The following is a 14,915-nucleotide window of genomic DNA, read 5'->3' as shown; positions in this document are numbered from 1 at the left end:
ACAAGTTTAAAAGGCCTGCGAGGTCACGGAGCGCTCACCTCCTTCATCCTTCAAGGGCTGTGTCCACTCTGCCCTCCTCCAACCCAAGAGCCTTCCTGGGAAGATGGCAGCAGTCCTGATTCTCCTGACCTTTCTTCTGCCATTTGGAGCTGGTGCAGGTGAGTGAACACCCCTGTTCCGGAGGTGCCATCCCATAATACCTCTGTGGAGTCTCTGCCCAGCTCTAGTCAGGAACTTCCTGCACTGAACCAAGAGCTTTCTGAACCTCAGGTCCCAGAGTAACCCAGACCTGGAAATCTGTGACTGGCTAGATCCTCAGCAAGGTCTGAAGAAGGGCGGTGTCCTCAGAGAACATGGTGGGCACTAGCTTCTCCCTGCTGTTTTTGCCACCTGGATAGTGGATCATCCCTAAAAGGAGAAGTAGCAGAGAATGCAAAGTTACTAAAAAATACATCATTTACTTACCTGAACCCAGATCCAGGGCAGCTTTAATGACCAGCCAGCAGTGGAGTAAGGCCACTAGCTCAGGAATATTATCATTATTTAGCAAGCTCCTCACTCAATTGCTGAAGAAAGAGACCCAGGGTGACAAATGCCAGCATTGCACCCTCCTCTAAAATTGCAGTTTTGGTTGACCTCTCCACTTCTTTCTGCATGTTCTTAGCTATTCCTGTCTATGCCAGCACATAACTCTAAGGGCCCAGGGCCCTGAATCCCATGCTATCTTAACTACTAGCCCTGCAGCTAACTAGAAGTCATTCATTCATGCAGCTAAAAGCATTTGTTAAGAACCCAAGATGTGTTGGGCACCAGAATAGAATTTTAAAAGAGCTACCTGATAGGGGTTGAGGAAAAAGGTAAAAACATGACACCAATCAGTACATCAGAGGATCAGGGAGACGCAATAAGAAAGAAAAGACCAAAGCAATTCAGCAAGTACCCCCTCAGTGTAACCTCATGAATTTAGAGCTTGTCCCATCATGTGTTTATAAAGCAGGGCCTGGAGGACAAGTGCTACCCACCCCTTTTCAGAGATGGGCCCTGAGCCTTAGGATTCAGCAAAGATTATTCTATGTGTAAGGAATTCAGTCTACAACGTCTTGGGGAGCTGCAGATCCCATTGCCTTCACCCTCCTGGCCTCATCTGCTGCTCTCAGACACCCCATATTCTGTCTTTTCTTTCAGAGGAGATCATCGGGGGCCATGAGGTTAAGCCTCACTCCCATCCATACATGGCATTTATTGAATATCTGGATGGTAAGGGGAAGAAGAATTGCTGTGGAGGCTTTCTGGTGCGAGATAATTTTGTGCTGACAGCTGCTCACTGCAGGGGAAGGTGAGGAGGAACAACTGGCCCGAGCTTTCTGAGACCCCAACAGGAGGTTCCATCCTCTACTTGTGGCTGCTCCTCTGAGAGCTCACTAGAGGGCAGGGCTGTGACAAAGGAAGTCTGTCATCAGGGCATCTTTGAGGTGAAAGGGTGAGAGTCCAGAGGCAGCAGCACAGTGGAGTTGAAAGCAACTACACTGGTCAGACTACAGCAGTAGCTGAGGTTGAAAGTGCACTTTCAGAGTCAATGCAAACTTTGGAAAATTGTGGAGAAGTAAGAGGGAGCCTCCAGGAGTTTAGTGTCCTTGAGAAGACAAAGCAGTAGGTCACACTCTTAGGCCCTTCTGTCTCCCCAGCCCCCTCAGCTAGAGCCCCACCCTGCCCACCCAGCCTCTTACAGCTCCTGGACTGTGTCCTCTCTCACTCCACATCTCTCATCTGCACTCTGCTCTCTACAGCTCAATGAAAGTCACTCTAGGAGCCCACAACATCAAGATCCAGGAGAAGACCCAGCAGATCATCCCTGTGGCAAAAGCCATCCCACACCCAGGCTTTAATAATGAAACCATCACAAATGACATCATGCTCTTAAAGGTGAGAAGATCCCCCATTGTGCTCCAGGGATTGTTCCTCCTGCTCTCACCCCAATTCTTTCTTCTCTTCCATCCTGGTGTCTCAGCCCAGCAGTCAATGAGCCACACTCTTCCTTCTTCCCACAGCTGGAGAGGAAGGCCCTAAGGACTAAAGCTGTGAGGCCCCTCAGCCTGCCCAGTTCTGAGGTCCATGTGAAGGTAGGGGACGTGTGCTCAGTGGCAGGTTGGGGAAAGATGGCCCCAGATGGTAAATTCCCAAATGGATTACAAGAAGTAGAGCTAACAGTCCAGAAGGACCAGGAGTGTGAATCCCGCTTTCAAGGCTATTACAACAAAACCATTGAGATCTGTGTGGGGGACCCAAAGATCAATCGTGCTTCCTTTAAGGTAAGTTGGATTGTCCTTCTCTCTGGGCTTCATGGTAGTAGGAAAGGAAATTGGGATTTAGAGACCAAGCATCAGGAACTCCTTTGCCCTCTGGCTGTGATCTTTCTCCCTGGATACAGCAGGAATCAGTAACTAACTAGAGTCTCAGAGCTGACAAGGAGTCAGCTCTGGTGAAGAGAGTTGGTATAAAAGAGGATTTGCAGAGTCCTCCTGTCACCCAGGCCCAGGCTTTAGAAAACTTTGCTCTGCCTGCTTCATTACCTCAAGCAGGGGTCTTCTCAGATCAGGCACCCACTTTTGTCAATGATCTTGTCCTCCATGCTCACATGAGGCCCTACAATCTGTCCACAGTTCAAAACAATAGCTTGGAGCTGAGGGTCCCACACACCTTCATAGAAAATGGATCACAGACTTGGAAAAATGCTACGAACCGGCTCAGGGGAGCCACTCAGACCGTGAGGGAATCAGGGCGAAGGACTGAAGATTTCAGGATACGGCGGAGGAATTGACAGACAGACCACTCTCAATGTATTTTTGAAAATGCTGCTGCGATTTACTTACTTCAGTGCAGGATTATATATTTTCTTTTTACAATCAAAGAATTTGGCAAAGGCATACATCATCAAATCATAGAACAGAAAATAACAGCACAAAACAGTTTACAAAACGAATCTTTGAAGATGCTTTGACTTGGGTACAAGGACTTCTGCTCTCTCACACTTTGCAAAACAAACTCTCTCCTCTTGCCTTCGTGGAGATTACTGCCCTTGAGCTAGACCATCTTTATCAGCTTGCAGGTGGCTGGTTGGTTTGAGCTAAGTGACCATGTGTGCCTGGCTGAGAAAGAAAAAGACTACTATCTCCCTGGGAAAGCTTTCTGCTAGGAAAATTCTAATACATAGTCTTGAATCTCTCTGAAGTTTACTTTATATCACTAACCTCAACTCTCCTCCCTTCTCAATTCTCAGGCTCAGATATTGTCAGCTTAGGATAGGTCTTTTTCTTCCCATAAGAAAGGTTTCATAGGCCTTCTATTTACAACTGTACATATTTCTCAGGCAAATGCCTAAGGCTTCTAAGGTTTTTCTTAGAAAAATTAACTCCTTTTGTTCCACAACATCAAGGAATTGTCCTAATGATGATTCTGCCAATTCCCAGAACTGGCTACTTTTTTAAGGTTTTAATTAATAGTGGAGTAGAATTCAAAAATGTCCTCAACAGTCTTGTTTGTATCTGCAACTGCCTGGAATAGTCTGATCTGTTAACAATGTGCAAGAATCACAAAGAACACACAAACAAGGGAAAAGACAGACATATAGCACCAAGTACAGTCAGGTCGAGTCAGTACAAATGGTGACTCAGGTGGCATTACACCACAACTGATTGCCACGGGGCAGCCTAGGACAAATCTCCGTGGAGCGCGGATCCTGATCCTCTGGCAATATTTGCCTGCCTAGTCAGCATTTCTGCTACACTGGCGAGACAGCCGTGGATGTAGCAGAGAAAGTGTAAAGTCTGTGCTCAAGAGGGAGGTAAAGTAGTAACCCTTTGTACAAAAGAGTGGGAAGTCTAGGGGCCCCAGGCAAGCCTTCTGATCTCCCACACAGAGCACACAGATCATGTTTTACAGTGGGAAGTTGGGCCATTGCAAAATCAGCTTAGTCCCCTATGACTCCTCTCTATTCACAGGGGGATTCTGGAGGGCCTCTGCTGTATAAAAAGGCAGCTGTAGGTATCGTCTCCTATGGGTCTAAAAATGGCTCAGCTCCAAGAGTCTTCACCAAAGTATCAAGTTTCCTACCCTGGATAAAGAAAATGATGAAACGCAGCTAACTACAGAGCAAACCAGAGCCCTCCCCGACTCATCATCTTCCCTCAAGCTGAGTCCAGGATTGTCCTAGGATGAAAGCCAGCATCTCAATAAAGGTCTCTTTGCAAGAATCAGAAGCCTGGTTTCATTTCACAGGGACCAACTCTGTGCTAGGCAGGCCAATGGCACCCTTCTGCTTTCTGCTCATTCCACAACCATGCACACACCTTGCCCAAAGCTCAGGCAACATTAGTGACCATCTCCTTTTTACTTGTCCCTCTGTGCAGTGCCTGCCCTTCCGACAGGCCTAAAGCCAAGCTTGGATATCTCTTTTTTGGGGGCTCAGTGTGAACTTTTTTTCCTCCTTTGTGTCATATGGAATAAATGAGAGGGGAAATACCATTGTTCCTGGAGACGGGGGAGACAGAGCTGAGGCCTTGTAGATGGACCTTCCTGGGCAGAACTTTCTTGCTCCACAGCTTCACCATGAAGGTGACAGCAATTTCAGTATCCCCTCTTTCTCATGTAAAGCAAGTTTCATCCTCCTTCTATGAAACAGGGCCAAGTTTCTCCAGCCTCTTAGCACCACCCCCTTCTCTTTTATGCCTGCTCTGAGACTCTATCAACTTCTATGTTTAGTAGTCCATGCTAATCTTTACATGCCCTACCTCTTATCCCCCTACCTAGGACACCCAAATCCACATCTGGCTCCTTTCATTAGGACCTCAGACCTGTGGTACCAGCCTAAATCATGACCTAGCAGGGAGGGACTGACAAAGGTCCAGACTAGAAGTGGCACCGCAGAGGACCATTGAGACCAGGGCTCTCAGCGTCTGTCTCCAAACCCTGCATCCCAGCTCCCACATGCTTAGACCTAGGGAAGCTCTTCACAGTCAGCTCACTCACACCCCCAACCTCCCCATGTGCTCAGCATCCATAGCAGCGGGGTCACTCAGCAGCATGAACTCCTCTGAGCTTGTTCATCTCAATCATTGCCGGCTTCTAGGCTATGGTGCCCTGCTTATCATTTGGTCACTGTCAGTCTTTGACATCCCCAAGGCAAAAGAGCTAAAAGTCTCTACTTTTCCATCAGTCAACACTGAGGTGTATGAGGTTTGCAAATGGTCTTAGGTGGTTAGCCTCTATGGGAAACTAGTCAGAAAATCGGCATTCCACCCAGGAGTGGGCAGTAGGTAGAGAACAACACAAGTAAGACAGCCTCGTTGTGTTTATTTTAAAGATGGCAGAAACAGGGGCAGTATGCTGATTTAAATCCTAAGAGATGCACATGCTCAGAAACATAATTCAGATACAGAATTAAATGTGAGTCAGGAGGCCGTGAAATAAACAAAATGAAATAAACGGTGTGGGGAAGAACCTGTGATATTTCCACATTCTTGATTACAGCTGCGTCCATAGTTCCTCAGACTACCTGGGATTCTGGGCATGAGACTGCAGCCAGAATGTGTGTGTGTGTGTGTTTATATAAAAGTCTCCCTACTTTGGATGCACATTGCTAAAAAAAGAGTCCATGCTGCCAGGGATTTTTGCACATGTATTAATCCAGCACTTGGGGGGCAGAGGCAGGAGGATCTATGACTCCAAGGCCAGACAAGCTGTAGAGAGAGAGACTCTCAAAATAAACTAATAAAAAATTCTTGAATTAACTTAAATAAACAGAAAACTCCAAGCAGCCTTGGCTCAGGGTCCTGTCCTGTCAGGCACTTAACAGATAACATGACTGGCAGCTAAGCTTAGTGGTTCCCTGTCCCACACAGACAGCCTGCCACGTTCTTCTGGGATTGGAAGCAAAATCTTGCTTTGGATCAGGAAACTTTCAAGGACAAGGTTTTATATAGGAAGAGACATAGGTGGCACACAGTTTCTGATAGAGAGGTGGAAATCAAAACCTGCCCTGGACACAGACTAAGGACCCAGCTCCTTTAGAGACAACAAAAACAAAGAAGAGTGCAGAATCAAAGAAACTTGTGTTTGAAAACATATGGTCATATATGTATTTAGAAGTCATATTTATTTGAGGAGATGGTTCTAAGGCTACAAATAACTCTGAAAACCATTATTGTGTATCCATTAGCGAGGATATAAAATAATTTTCTATGAATAGGAAGTAACTGACCTGACAAACAGTATGAACCATACTGGGGTGAGGCTGAACTTAGCCTGGGATTCCCTGAAGAATTGACCTCAATGTCATCTATTTTCCAATCAGTAATTTGGCGTCATCCCACAAAGAGATGAGCCCATTCTCTGGCTCTCCCTGGAGAGAACCGCCTGGGCTCCTCACACAGATGCATAGTGAAGGAGTTCAAAGCCTCCTTGCTTTGCTCCCTTGAGCACATATTGGAGTAGATTCAGGCAGTAAAGGCCTAAACCCAGAGTGCTTCAGATTCCTCTGCTCCTTGGACGTTTCTCTCTGCCCCGACCATTTGTACAGGGCTCACTCTGCTCCCCTAACATCCTTAGCGATGTTCTGTACCTGGAAGAGGAAATGCTTCAACTCATCAAGAGCCACTTCGCTGTTCTTCCAGGCTATTGCAGTCCAGAAAACTTTAAGACATCCTTTAAGAGCAGACACTAGAACACAAGTTCTCCTGGTTCATGATTGGGAATACATGCTGGTATACCTCCATTGTCCTGTCCAGCGCCATACATCTCCCAGCCGCATTTTCTGTGGACTTAGAGAATGTAGTTTCTGTTCTGTATTTATTTGATTTCCATGCCACGTTTTTGTGGTGTTTTCAGTGAGGATGTCCTCTCCTAGGTTAATGTATTTGAACACCTGGTTCCGATTTGATGATGCTATTTGGGGATGTTAGGTAATATGGTCTTGATGGAGCAAGTCCATTGGTGGGGCAGGCTTTTACTCACACCATTACCAATTCTCTCTCTCTCTCTCTCTCTCTCTCTCTCTCTCTCTCTCTCTCTCTCTCTGTCTCTGCTATGCCTTCTTGTGTGTATGTGTTTGCAATTAAAGTGTATGAGTTTTTAGTATGAAGTTTGTAGATGACAACATATTCATTCCAATGTGGTGCAAAATGAATATATGTGTGCTCTTGCTACTGTTAAACATGCATGACTTCAGTGTGATGCTGCCAGTGTTTCATGTTCCAACTGCAGAAAGTCAAACTGGCACCATTATGGTTTCATGTGTTCCTGGTGACTTAATTATTCAAACACAGAGAATTTCCATGATATTTTAATTTACATTACAGATAATGGGTGTTTAATGGTATTTGGAAAACAAGCAAGCATTCTTTTTGGATCACTAAGACACACACAGCTCAGTCTTGCCTCACACTCCACCACCAGCCACCATTCTTACACTCAGCTGTCACTTTCAGCTGCATCCACAGTTGAGACGTGGAGTTGCCAAGCCTTGCTTTCTGTTTTCTTTTCAATATTTGTTATAAAAGCATAGTTCCTTATCTATTATTATTTTTAATTTCAGCATTACTTCTTTACCATGATAGAATATAATGCAACTCAAAAAAAGAGAAATGATTTCTCAGTTAAAAGTGGGTAGACACTTATTTTTTACAGGTAATTACAAGGCTATATTCAGCCTTTGGGGATTTGCAAGTGTTCACAAAGGTGGTAACAGAAAACGCACTATATTCAAATCATGCTACCTAACATAGCAGTTGTTGAGGATGGTGACACCAGGACAGAGCAGTGGAACTGAAAAGGACGTTTTCTCAATAACAAAAGCACTTATGTTTCAATTCAGGGTGCTGAGGGTGTGGCTCAGTGGGTAAGAACACTAGCCAAAAAAGCAGGAGAATCTGAACCCACATAACAGATGCTGAGTGGGGTTGATGGGCCTGTATCCTCAGTGCGGAGTTAGGAAGACTGCAGATGCTTGCTGCTAGCAGCCTCAATAAAAGAGTCTGTTCCAGATTCAGGGAGGGACCCCATCTCAAAGGAGTGAGACAGAAAACAGTAGAGGATCCTGACATCTTCCTCTGCACTTATACAGGCATGGGGACACTTATACTGACATACATGTGTACACACAAGCACCACACATTAAAAAAGATAGTTACACCTGTTCTAGTTATGTTTTGTTACTGTAATAAAACACTGTAACAAAGAGAGTTCTTGGCCAGGAAAGGGTTGATTTGGCTCACAAGTCCCACCTGCACTCCATCACTGATGGAAGTCAGGGCAGGAACTCAAGCAGGAGCAGAGGCAGGAACCTCAGAGGAAAGCTGCCTATTGGATCAGCTGCTTTCTTTTCTAACCCAGGACCATATGCCCATGGATGGCACTACCTACAGTAGGCCAGACCCAACTCAATCCATTAGCAAACAAGAAAGTACCCCCACAAACATACCCATAGTTAATCTAATGGGTACAATCTTGAACTGAGTTCTTCTCTTCCCAGGTGTTTCTAGTTTGTGTTGAGTTGACAAAAAGTAGCCAGCACAGCCAGTTAGATAGGCTCTGTGGTAAAAAAGCTAGACATGTGGTTATATGGTTGTTTTTAAAAGAACAAAACAAAACAATCCCTGAAGACTATTTGTCAATAGTGAGTCTCCTGAGTTGTGTACAAAAAGTGTTTCAGATCTGACACTAGTTAGGAATATTTATTTCTAAACTAATTCGTTCTTACCAGATTATAATCAAGTGAATTGAGGAAACTGAAAAAAAAATCTGTCCAAAGAAGTTTGAAGCACAGAACCACTAATTTTCAATCTTATCCTTTAGGGATTGATGACAATGCTGATGCTGAATAAAACCCAACCTGCCATTTTGATTATAGGTATTGATGATGGAGCCAATGACACTGTAGAAACGGCTTATTTACTGACACTGAAAACCACTAAATAAATATATTTTCATGGGCCAGTGCAAAAATTTATTGAAGTGGTTTGTTGCAGGGAGGGGGCTGCTTGTTTGTCCTGGCTGCCTGGCTAGCTCAGTTGGTAGAGCAAGGGACTCTTAATTCCAGCGTTGTGGGTTCATGCTTCACATTGGTTTCCCAGTTAGCTTAGCTCTGAAATACCCACACAGAAACTGTATTAATTAAAACACTGCTAGGCCATTAGTTTTAACTTTTTATTGGCAAACTCTTACATATCAGTTTACTAATATTATATATGTTATATCTACTTTAATCTGTGTATCGCCACATGGCAATGGCTTCCTGGAGATTCTAACTGGCCTCTGTCTCAGGCAGAACATCCATGACTTCTTTCTGATTCTTCTTTCTTCCACCCAGAATTAAGTTCTGTCTTCTCTGCCTACCTAAGTTCTGGCCTATCAGGCCAAAGCAGTTTCCTTATTCATTAACCAATACAGGCAGCACATAGAAAGAAGGACCTCCTACATTAGTTGATTTCTTCATCCATGATTAACCCAAATAGCACAGCTGCTGTTGCTGGCCAGAGATGGTAGTTCAAAGAGACAGACCCAGTCTGGCAGTGGTGGAGAAAGCCTTTAATCCCAGTGCTGGGGAGCAGAGGCAGCTGGATCTCTGAGATCAAATGCAGCATGGTGTGCAGAGCAAGTTCCATAACTGCCATGGCTACACAGAGAAACCCTGTCTCAAAAATAAATGAATGAATGAACAAACAAATAAATAAAATGAAAATTTATATCAATATATGAATAGAAGAACTCATAAAATTAAGAGAAGACAGTGCAATCACCACACTAATCTCATGTTTAATGATGTGTCCTGGCAGAGGTCATCAAGAAAAGTTAGGCACAGAGAAGAAGGTCTCTCTCAGTGGAAATGTTGGGAGTTGAGGGGGGATGATCTTCAGCAAAAGTGCACAAAATACATTGAATACAATATATAAAATTGTCAAAAAGAAGAAAAAGTAACTTCTCAAAGGACATTTAATGAAAAATCATTAAAAAATGGGTAACATCATATAGATTATCATCAATTCTGAATTTCATAAGAGACAAGGGATTAAATCATCTCCAGTACTGGGATTTCCTGAAAAGTGTTCATGCTAACTATGGTAAAATCATTTACAATTTAGAGGTAAGATGGTCAAGCTAAAGACATTACAAAAACATTATTAAGTTACTTTTGGTGTTGTAAACAATATTTATGCCAGAACTTGTGAATGAAACTCAATTACAGATTGAACTTTTAGTGCATTTTACTGCTCATTTGATCTTTAATGAGGAATCCAATCTCTCAATACCATGTTTCCCACACCATAAGTCCTACAGGTAAAGTTTGAATGGTAAGCTCAAATTACATGCATTTCAACCCTGCTGAATATGATTTTGTGAAAAATGTTATAGCCTTGCTATTATGATTGAGAGAGAATTTGAAAACAGATATCATGATTTTCTGAAATAATATCACTATTTTGATATAATCACAATCCCATTTTTTATCAGCATATATGTTAACTGCCAATGTTACCTTCTAATTTTCAATTGGAAATGCCTAGAATTGCAATACTTCATTCAACATAAAAATATTTCCATCATGTCTCTTCTCGACCTTCATGGGCCTCTTACAGGACCTTCTATACATACATGAGCCTCTTACAGGACCTTCTCAGATGAGAATTCACCTTTCACAGTCACACTGGATCCACACCATCAGCTTTTCATAGCACCTACACTTGTGAGTCACAGGTCTCAGGAACTGAGCATGCAGGCCTGGAGAGATGGCTCCGACATCTTAATGGTAGAGACTGCTCTTGCAGAGGACCCAAGTTCAGTTCTGAGCACTCAAGTTGAATGTCTCATAAAACTTGTAACCTCAACTCCTCTGGCCTCCAAGGGTGTGTGTACTCACATGCACATGCCAAATCTGAGCACAGACACATACACATAATCAATAGTTAAAATCCTTCATGTAAATATCTTCTAGATATGAAAGGGAATTACACTTATGAAATCTCAGCAATGTGACTGCCCAAATAAGACCTGAACAATGACAACACCAGTTGAGGTTCCAAAGTGGTTGGGAAAATGGTAGGAGGCCACATCCCAAGATGAAGAGCAACAGGCAATTATAATGTGCTGAGAGAGGAAGAAATAGTCTTCCCCAAAGATGAGCCCCTCTAATGATTATCCAATCCCAAGTGGTCAGAGTCAAAATAAATATGCATTTAAGCAATAATAAATTGACTCTGTAATCAGGATATATATATTTTATCTTTGTGTATGTTGAGAGAGAGAAAGAGAGAGAATGACAACTAATGATTAAGAGGCCTTGAATCTGAATGGGATGGAGTAACCTGGGAGGAGTTAGAGGGATAATGACTGATGGTATGATTATATTTTGATTTTTTCAATAATTCCAAGTGTTAAGCACACTAACAGATAAATTAGAAATAAAATATCACTGCCCATGTTAGGAATTCACTGAGATTGTAGCTCTGTCCATAAAGGCAGTTGTGTCCAACAAGTTCATTTATTTTTTGAAAGAATTGTACAATAGCCCACAATGTTCATGTTGTTCTCATTCACTATATTTGTTTGTTTGCTCTGTCTTTTTCTTTTCTGAGACAGCGTTCCTCTGTGTAACCTTAGCTGTCCTGGAACTCACTCTGTAGACCAGGGTTACCTTTAACTCTAGACATATATCTGCCTCTGTCCCCCGAGTGCTGGGGTTCAAGGCATGTGCCACTACTGCTCTCCTTACTTTTAAGAAAAAAATATACCAAAACAAATCCTATTTTTTATATGTGTTCAAATTAGATATCACCAAATTTAAGCCTAATCCATGGTTTTAAAAGATCACCTCTAAATGGGTAACATATAATTAACAATTTATATTCTGTAAGGATTTTGCTGCCTATCTGTATGTGAAGATAATGTATCATTTATATATGGTTCCTTTTCAGGGAGGAATTACCAATTTTCATTATAGCTTGTATAGTAATGTGTATCTCAAAACAGTTATCCCTTCACTGTGACCCAGAAATGTCACAAAGTTCCAACCTATGGACCAGACGAGTAATTTAGATCCAATTAATATCTGAACTGCAGTTCACAACTAAGACAAGAAAGCCTCTATGTACACCAAGTATGAAAGGAGGACATTCCCTGGTTGCTCTGGGTGTCTGTGCACGTGCGTGTGCATGAACGTGCGCGCGCGTGCGCGCGCGCGCGCACACACACACACACACACACACACACACCACTGTTCTTAGGGCAAGGCTAGCCTGTCTCACCTCCCAGAGCTGATCTCAAACAACTGTAAACATCTGTGCTGTGAGCTCAGCTCCTCAGCTCACTATATATCAGCCTTTTCAAGAGCTGGACCTCTGTCTCACACCTGAGTCTTGCTCACTAATAATCATTCAAGGTCCTTGTTTATGTACACTAAGTCGTAGACAATGTTGTAGAAAATACCACTGCAGTCCTCAGCAGGTAAGCCAGTGTTGATCTAATCTTACTACTTCTGAAGTTCTTGCTTAGAGATAAACACCAATACATAATAAACAGGTAACTGATACATGTTATCTCTGATTTTTTATTGTTCTTAACTATGTGTGACAGTAGGCCATGATCATTGGCCATAGGACAAACCTATCTTTCGATTTTTTCTGCGACATTCTAGCAGTTTATGAGAGTCAAAGTGAGTGAAGATTAATTCATCAGACTATGCTAACAGATGGTTCCACAGTATGATCAGAGGTCTCAGAGGTTAATGGGAAGATGTACTGAAACTCTACCTAGCAAAGTTTGGCTCTGCATAGTAACTCTCACTAAATACTGAATAGCTTTGTGTGTTTGTAGTGCTATAACTATTTCGTGGTAAATTGATTGTCTGTCTTATTGAAAATGTAAAGAAAGAAACCAAAAAAACTCAAAAGAGATATTACCAGAATGTAAAATAAAATTGTAAGAAATAAGAAAGGACAGACGACATTGTAAACTTCCTGGGGTCTTAGACCCCTCTCAACCACAGCCTGACACCCTCTACTTTCTTGTTTTTTAATCACAGTTACTCATGCCAATGCGGTGACTGTCATTTTTACCCAAACCTGAAAACGTCCTTAAGTATTGTTGCCTACCAGAAGCAGAGGTGCTCAGGTTTAATGTGTCTGTGAGGTCACTGAGCACTGAACTCCATCATCCCTTCAAGGCTATGTCCACTCTGCCCTCCTCTAACCCAAGCAGCCTCCTAAGAAGATGGCATCATTCCTGATTCTCCTGACCTTTCTTCTGCTGCTTGGAGCTGGAGCAGATGAGTGAACACCCCAGTTCCAGAGGTGCCATCCCATAATACCTCTGTGGAGTCTCTGCTCAGCTCTAGTCAGGAACTGTCCTGTGCTGAACTAGGAGATTTCTAAACACCTCAGCTTTTTAAACCTGAGGTGTCTCAGATATTCTGAGTAAATTGGGAGCGTGGGGATCATAGGAGAGGGTGTAAAATAAGGGGAGGAAGGGAGGGGAGCAGAGAAAAATATGTAGCTCAATAAAAACGATTAAAAAAAGAAGGGAGATGTCTCAGAAGACTTGTGGGCACTAGCTTCTGTCTGCTCTTTTTTTCTCCTGGAGAGTGGATAATCTCTAAAAAGAGTAGTGGCAGAGAAGGCAAAGTTACTAAAAAGTATGTAATTCACTTTATTTGAGTCCAGAGCAAGGGGAGCTTTACCAAACAGCCTGCAATGGGGTAAGGCCACCAGCTCAAGAACATTAGCATTACTTAGTAACCTCCACCCTCAGGCTTCTGAAGAAAGAGCCCAGGGTGAAAAGATACCTGTGCTGCACACTCAAGTGGCTGTGCAGTCTAGTTTTGGTTAGCCTCCCCACTCCCATGTTTACATGCGCACTCCCCCAATGTCACCCAGGCTCTGATCCCATGAGTCTGAACTGCCCTTTTGCTATGGAGAAGTCATTTATCCATACAGACATAAAGGCTTTAATGAGATTTCAAGATGTGTGGCCCCTAAAATAGGATAACTGTAGAAAATCTATTCTATAGTAGAAAAAAGATTAGATTTGTGGGGAAAAGATTAGAAAATCAAGACATTAGTGGAGCTGGGGAGACTAGCAAGGTAATTACCAAAGCAAGTCATTCTCAGACTACAACCTCATAAAGATAGAGGTTGTCCCTCTATGTATTTGTAAAGCAGGGACTGGAGGAGAAGTCCAACCCACTCCTTCTCTGAGAAGGCCCCTGAGGCTTAAGATTCAGCAAAGATTATTCAATGTGCAAGGAATTCAGTCTACAACAGTCTTGGGGGACCTGCAGATCTCACCCCTCACTTCTTCCTGGATCTTCACTTCTGACCTCATCTGCTGCTTTCAGAAACCCCAAATTCAAGTCCTTCTTTCAGAGAAGATCATCTGGGGACATGAGGTCAAACCCCACTCCTGTCCCTACTTGACATTTACCGAGTTTCTGGATTCTGATGGGAACAGGTCTTTCTGTGGCTGCTTCCTAGCGTGAGACGACTTTGTGCTGACAGCTGCTCACTGCAAGGGAAGGTGAGGAGAAGCAGCTGGCCCATGCTTTCTGAGACCCCAACAGGAGGTTCCATCCTCTACTTGTGGCTGCTCCTGTGAGAGCTCCCTAGAGGGCAGGGCTGTGACAATGGAAGTCTGTTATCAGGGAAACTTTGAGGTCAGAGGTTGAGAGGTCAGAGCCAAGAACACTCTTGAGTTGAGTTGGCCAAACAGTGACTGAGGTTGAAAGAACACACTAAGAGTCAATGATGGCCAGGCGGTGGTGGCACATGCCTTTAATCCCAGCACTTGAGAAGCAGAGGCAGGTTGATCTCTCTAAGGTCGGCTTCCTTACATCACAAGCAGGAGTCTACAGCACCACCGAGGTGTCCTACACT

At 43.4% G+C, this 14,915-nt stretch overlaps 1 protein-coding gene and 1 non-coding gene across 2 annotated transcripts; one reads left to right on the top strand and one right to left on the bottom strand.

Moving 5' to 3' along the window:
• LOC148120205 (granzyme C-like) lies at positions 1–4,250 on the top strand. Its single transcript, XM_087912098.1, has 5 exons — positions 1–158; positions 1,186–1,336; positions 1,788–1,923; positions 2,049–2,309; positions 3,999–4,250. Exons 1-5 carry the CDS (start codon positions 104–106, stop codon positions 4,140–4,142), a joined length of 747 nt encoding a protein of 248 aa, XP_087768224.1. The 5' UTR covers positions 1–103; the 3' UTR covers positions 4,143–4,250.
• Positions 4,251–14,838: 10,588 nt separating this feature from the next.
• Positions 14,839–14,915, bottom strand: LOC148120204 (small nucleolar RNA SNORD55/SNORD39). Its single transcript, XR_015734663.1, has one exon. It is a non-coding gene; the product is annotated as a small nucleolar RNA SNORD55/SNORD39 (small nucleolar RNA).

The sequence above is a fragment of the Myodes glareolus genome, chromosome 12 (assembly GCF_982192425.1).
Source record: "Myodes glareolus chromosome 12, mMyoGla1.1, whole genome shotgun sequence".
Taxonomy (NCBI): Eukaryota; Metazoa; Chordata; class Mammalia; order Rodentia; family Cricetidae; genus Myodes; species Myodes glareolus.
This window is presented reverse-complemented; position numbering and strand designations above follow the sequence as displayed.

Excerpts from the sequence above, each read along its gene's own strand:
- LOC148120205 (XM_087912098.1), top strand. The coding sequence starts at position 104 with ATGGCAGCAGTCCTGATTCTCCTGACCTTTCTTCTGCCATTTGGAGCT. Across the intron at positions 1,337-1,787 it reads GCTGCTCACTGCAGGGGAAG|CTCAATGAAAGTCACTCTAG; the intron begins GTGAGGAGGAAC and ends TGCTCTCTACAG. Across the intron at positions 2,310-3,998 it reads TCAATCGTGCTTCCTTTAAG|GGGGATTCTGGAGGGCCTCT; the intron begins GTAAGTTGGATT and ends CTCTATTCACAG.